We start from the raw sequence: 6,569 nt of genomic DNA on the forward strand, positions 1-6,569 counted from the left end.
AAACTGTTTCTCACCTGAGGTCCCTCTACCTAGGTGTTCTTCTCCATGCTGCCCAAAGCTACTGACTGTATGTATAGTGTATGCTGATGGAACACTTTCTGCTTGGAAGGTGACACCTCATAGGAACAGTAGACACAGCTTCATCAGGGAACCTTATATGAAGCACTGCCAATACCCTGGACTAAACCTCATGGGAAGGGGGACTTCCATGCATGCCAGGATTGCCTCCTTTCACTACTCCACACCTCAGCTTCCATGGCTACAGTTGGTCTCCTGACATCCTCTCCAACCAATCCCATCTTTTAGCTCAGAATTCCCATTGGCTGCTGCCCCATTTATGACATCAATCTCCCTCCAGCCCTACTACTACCTGGTAGGTTCTTGTGGTTGCCATAGCGATGCCTGTAAACAAATTTGGATCATCACAGATCATCACAGACAGCACAGTAAGTGCTGTCTGATACTGGACACACTTGCCACTCAGGTCAGCTGATCAGACAAGGACAACCAATTATCTTCCTCCATTGTACTGTGGGTTGCTGATACTCTTCCTCCAACCATGGCAGGTAATGAAAGAAACTTTAAAACATTTCTTTTGATCACTTCTTCCTTATATTTACTATACTTTTAAATTTTTGATTAACAGGAATACTATTGATGCTGATAGAGATAGCTGGAATTGAATGTTACATTTAGATTTGGTTCCTACTGGGGTTAGAAAATATGGAAATAAAAGAAGACAAACTACAGAGGTGACCCTGGAGGTACACAAAGGCAGTTTGGAACTGAATGCTACAGATAACCACAGATTAAATAAAGAGGCACAAGACATTATCATATCCCAAGCCATTGTTAGGCAGCCACACTGTTGAAATAGTCTAGGTAAAGGTTTCCTGTCACATATAGAAAACAACATCCTCCTCTGATCCCTGGCTCTTACAGTCTATCCAGCCTATCTTCTACAGCATTCTCCACATCTTTTGAGCACTGGTTATGTTGAATGTTATCAACATGGGCTGGGTACTCCACAATCAGCTGTTCTCTGGACAAGAACTGACACACCAGTATGTGCAGGAATTCTCACAAGGATTCTGAAATAGAAGAGTTACAAGAAATTAACAATTACTGAGGAAGTGTTCATTGAAGAATCAATTTAACCAACTATTAAATTACAAAACAATCTTATTCAGAGATGAATGCCATACTATATTATTAGTCCCAAGATGTCATATGAAACATAGGCAATCAATATGAAATGTTATCATCAGGTTATATTCATGTAGTCATATATGCATATGTGCTTAATGGTTATATAAAAACAAGAAGTAATGACTTATACAAGGAGTAGAGGGGAACAGGAAGAGCTAGAGGAGGAATGAATTCTTAGCTAAATACAGTACATATCTATGAAATTCCTGATACATCATTTCCTTAAGAAAGCTCAGATTAGATACAAGTCTGGTGGACATGGAAAAAAATCTACAATACCAGCACTCTGGGTGCAGAGGCAGGCCAGTCTGTGTGATTTCAAAAACCAGACTGACCTTATCTCTCTACATAGAGGAAGATTAGCAGAGAACAAGACAAAGGCACAGGCTTGAGAAGCTGTCTAAGGTTCTTCTACTTTAAACACTTCTGTTCTGGGATACAGGTGTGACACAGTGCCACAGCAGGTACAAGAACAAGACAAAGCAGAGCAAAGAAGGGTGTTGTCTAGATCAGAGCAAGAGTCAACATGGATCAACTAGGAAGTCCATGCCCACACAGGAAGAACAGGCAGCTCATTAAATGAGTGTCATCCTATCCATTACCAAGAATCATTCTTAACCATTTTGTTTGCGATATGTAAGGTAACATAGGTCTTAGACTCTCCCAGACAGTACAAACTGACAATAACACAGCTCCCCACAGGAAATTTGAAGGACTCCTTCTCACCATTTTTCCTACTGTCCTCTTGCTTCCTACAGAAAATTTCCAAAGTGCACCTTTCTTTGGGACAGAATGTGCTCTGCAGCCCTCTGTGCCTGTGCTGAGGAATGCCACGCCCTTATCAGGAAGTGTGTGCAACTTCTCCAGGGTCTCCACCCCAGCTGTGAGTGCAGCATGGCTCCTGCCATCAGACTCCAGCACTTGTTGCCAGAAGCTCATGGACAGTGCCTACCCCTACCTACCAGCTGGCAGGACCATGGTGACTGCGCTGACTGACCAGGGCCAGAGCTCTGCCTCAGCACTCTCCTATCCAGGTGTTCTCCAGTGGGATCCCACGGGAAGCACTGACCAGAGGGGAGCTGCACTCCAGGACTTCACTGTAACTGTCATTGACCAGAATACCACATTCTCCTCCTTGTCTAGGACAGCCCAGGGTGATAATATTTTAGATCCCAATGCCTTAGTCCTTTCCTGTCCAACTTGTCCACTTTCTGCCAACCTTGTTCAGGCCACACCACCACAGGTGCCAAATCAAGGATACAGCCTGGCACCTTCCCACCAGGAGGGTAGCCAAGTCTATTACTATGACCCTCAACAGCCTGGGCCCTCTGATGGCTGGAGAACTCGGGCAGTGCCTGCAGGCCTGTGGCTCTGTGTCCTACTCTGAATGTCAAGCCCCTGCCCTGCAACCAGAGATGGTGATGATGCTAAAGGAGATTCAGCCAACAAATGTCCCAACACCCTTCTCCACCTCTGCCATCTACTATCCCACAACTGCTCAAGACATGCCAGACACCAGTCTTCAAGGTGAGTAGAGCCAAGAGGGGAGTGAGTGATATCAGCACTCAAAGGAGACACAGCTGTACCTTTCATCAGTGGATTTCCACATGGGGGAAAAATGGGAGTCCTGAGAGCTCAGCCTTGGCCTGGCTCACCATCCCCATCTTCAGTGTCTATGATGACTGACAATGCAGGGCAATGACTAGCATCCATCCTCCATTAAGACATGTCCATGGAGCACACCACAGACACACAAGTCACTGACCTAGCTAATCAGTCCCTTGCACCATTACACAACAATCACCTCCTTCCTAATCTATTGCTCAGGGATTTAGAGGACACCAAGGCCTTTCTGTTTGGTAACACTTTATTTTCTCTGTGTTGAATTTTGACTCTAGAGCAGTGCAACTCCAAATCTGTCCCAGAAGAAGTATTACTGCCAGATTCCAAGTGCTGGCCCTGCCATTCTCTTACAAATATAAGTACAATGAGAGTCCAGTATACCCGGTGTACCAGAGTACAACTGCTAAGTTGGGCAAAGCTTCTCTCTCTTCTCTCTCTCTCTCTGTCTCTCTGTCTCATTCTCTCGCTCTCTCACTCTCTTGCTCTCTTTCCTTTTCTTTAGCTATGGTTATTCAGAGGTGAGCCAAGGCTATGCATGATCATTAGGACATGTTCTCTCCTACACAGTCACACTCAAACCCAAAGATTTCACCTTCTTAAATCAATTTTCACATCATTAATAACAAGGTTGTAAAATGTGAGGCTGGAGGAAATCCAGGGCTGTTGAAAGGATTGCCTTGCAGGAGTGAAGAACTGGGTTTGGATACCTGAACCCACTTAAAAAGCCAGGCTACTGGGGGCATTTGAGTAATAGCAAGAAGTTGGCAGACACAAGTAAGTTCTTGAAAATTATGGACCAGACAAGCTGCCTAATAGCAAACTTCCAAGGAAATGAGGGTCACTCTTTCAAAAACATGGGAAAGGAAAGGGAGAACCACACAGCAAGGGAATTCTCTAACCTCCCCATGATCACTATGCATGCACACAACATACAAACACTGAGGAAAACACAAACATCAGAGAAAACATGATATCACATGGTTACCAGAAATATCAGAGTGGTCACAAGTCTCCCAACAGAGATGCTACTCAAGGAGAGCTCATGGGAATGCCTTTCCCACTGCAGTAGGGTTCTGAGTACTGAGGTGCACTGAAAGTGAGGAGTACCTCACTTACCAGGCACTGACTTCTTCCTTGACTCTTTTTCAGTGGTGAAAATGGAGACATCTCTGGGATTTACAACTTCAGGCCAGACACTCTGTCTGCTGCAGAGTCCAGACCTCTGCAATCCTGCACCAGGATGTCCAGATGAAGACACCACCTGTCACTGGGGACAGGTCATTAACTGCCCCCATTGACAGTCCTTCAGAATTCCTGCCCTTGCCTTCTGCTCCAAGCTTGGAACAAACAGAGAATAATGACTTGGATTTGATGACAGATGATCTATCAACTCCTCTGGATGCCTATGAGGGCATAAAAGAAAACCAAGACCCCTCACTTCTCCCTTTAGCACATGCCAACATGCAGCAGGCCCTGAACTACACTGATTCTAGGGGCCTAAAACAGAAGCTTTCTCCTGACAATGCCACCTTGGGAAGCAGCAGCCTTGATCAGGATGAGCCTGCAGAGCGTGTGATGGGCTCCAGCATGGACTTTGCAGACATGACTACACTGGTGGCAGACATTCACCTTCCCCAACTCTTCAACTCCCTCACTGAACTGAACCTATTCCAAGATCCCACAGCAACCCAATCCAAAGACATCAGCAGGGATCAGGTCCAGGAAAGCTCCAGCAACATCAGTGTACCCGTGGACCAAGTGAGAAAGAATGGTCAGAAAGCCTCTGAGATGCTTGATGGGTCTCCTCATGACAGAATCCAGCTCCAGGACCTGGTGGAGAAGAAGAGGCTGTGGGCAGTGCTGGGTCCAGTGAAGGGGCTATTGACAACATGCCTAAGAACTTGGAGGGCAGAGCCCAGAAAGCCACACCCAGCATGCCCAGCAGAGCTAGGGCTCAGGGGCAAGACAAGACCAAGAGATCCAGAGAAAACAACTGCAAGAAAACAGAGGAGCTCAAGCAGTCAAGGAACAGAGTCAAGGCAGACGAAAACACCACCATGCCAAAGAACAAGAGGAAGAGGAATCCACCTGAGCTCAGCCACAACAGCTTTAAAAAGCCTCGAACTCACCTCGGCATGCACATGCTAGAATCCGTGCAAGTCTTTCACCCACTGGGGAAGAAGAGTGAGAAGAAAACTGGCATCTCCTCCTCCCGGGCTTGGCTAAACTTCAGCAGCAACAAAGATCCCAGGACAGGCCCAGCCACCACATCACTTCTGGATGTGCCATGTGATGGCCGAGGCCCTGGTAAAACCCCAGCAATGCTCAGAGACCAGAGAGCAATGCTCACAGGGAGTGTCCATCTCCATCCCAGTATGAGCTGCCCCCACCTGGCAAGGTCAAGTTAGTACCTCTGCCTTTTCCAGCCCTGGACAAGCCTCAGACCAGACTGGTTTCTAAAAAGCCTCCCTCCCTGGCTTCACACAGGGCCCCTGCACTGTACCCTGTGAGACCTCATTCTAACTCAGCTCAGTCTACCACACCCAAGCCATCAAACCAGCTCCTGCCAGCACTTCTTTGATGGCCTCTGACAAGCCAGTTCTGCCTATTGCTACCAGTGCCACACGAGATAACATAACCAACCCCATCCAGTCTTGCACTGGGACTCAGCCAGCTGTCTGTAGGCCAGTATCCTACAGGGCATCATCTCACCCTTCACTACAGAGGGAGCTTGCCTCTGCTGACAAGAACAAGGCCCCATCACCTCCCAAACCTCAAATCCAACATCTGCTGCAAGACTTCAGCCGCCAACCAATTCCATGGAGGAAAGTTGACATTCCAGGGCCAGTCATCTCACAGCCCATCACAGAAGAGCAGAGGCCAGAGAGGGAGGCCATGAACAGGCGGGCTAAACAGGAGAGAGAGAATGCTGCCAAGTACATGTCTCTGGGAAAACTGCAGCTCTTCCTTCAGAGGGAGAAGGACATGGAAATTTCCAGATATTATGGCTATGCAATGTAAGAGCAGGCCAGGTTTTTAGAGCAAAGTGCTTTTCAATGTGGATAAGAAGAGATATAAATACCAATACACATGTATATGAGGAGTATAACAATTTAAATGAAATGTATAGATACATAGGTCCAAATGTAGTAATACAGATGACTATGTAGATATAGATGGATATACAAAATGTCTATATTCACATATATTTGAGTACTTAGTAAAACTCCCTAAAAAGTCTTAAGTCTGTTATTTCATCTGTGAGTAAGGTGTCATTCAATATTTATCTTAACTTTGATAATTTAATTTTTACATATTCCAAGTACAATATCATATTCTAAATGAAATAAAACTCAGAAAATACTTTTTAAATATTAAATCAATTACATGTTGTAGTTGTATTAAAATTATTATCCTGGAGTTTTTCATTCACAGGACATTGTATGTCTTGAAGCACATACTGAGTATTGAGCACACTTCCTCTTTGACCACAGTCTGACCATTTCTCACCTCTCCCCATAGCGCTGAGACATCATTTTTCTGCTACAAACTTTGCCTCTAATTTCATGAAACACACACATAGGATTTCATTTATGTAAATATAATCTAGGAATCACATATTGTTGGCAGCAGTAAGTTTGCTGCCTTAATTTTAAATGCCCTTTTTTGACCTGTCCCAGTTAAGTTGTTTGTGTGAAAAATGTGCAGTTGGGTTCCAGAGGGTGCTGGGGATCAAT

The 6,569-nt window shown here is 45.4% G+C and overlaps 1 protein-coding gene across 1 annotated transcript; it reads left to right on the forward strand.

The window, feature by feature from the left end:
• The first annotated feature begins 245 nt into the window (after positions 1-245).
• LOC114698870 (uncharacterized protein C2orf78 homolog) lies at positions 246-6,072 on the forward strand. Its single transcript, XM_028877713.2, is given in 8 exon segments — positions 246-566; positions 1,968-2,521; positions 2,523-2,736; positions 3,982-4,066; positions 4,068-4,669; positions 4,672-5,148; positions 5,151-5,381; positions 5,384-6,072. Coding segments are annotated over 8 exon segments (2,640 nt in total). The 5' UTR covers positions 246-559; the 3' UTR covers positions 5,854-6,072.
• The last annotated feature ends 497 nt before the right edge of the window (positions 6,073-6,569 follow it).

The sequence above is a fragment of the Peromyscus leucopus genome, unplaced genomic scaffold, assembly GCF_004664715.2.
Source record: "Peromyscus leucopus breed LL Stock unplaced genomic scaffold, UCI_PerLeu_2.1 scaffold_429, whole genome shotgun sequence".
NCBI lineage: Eukaryota > Metazoa > Chordata > Mammalia > Rodentia > Cricetidae > Peromyscus > Peromyscus leucopus.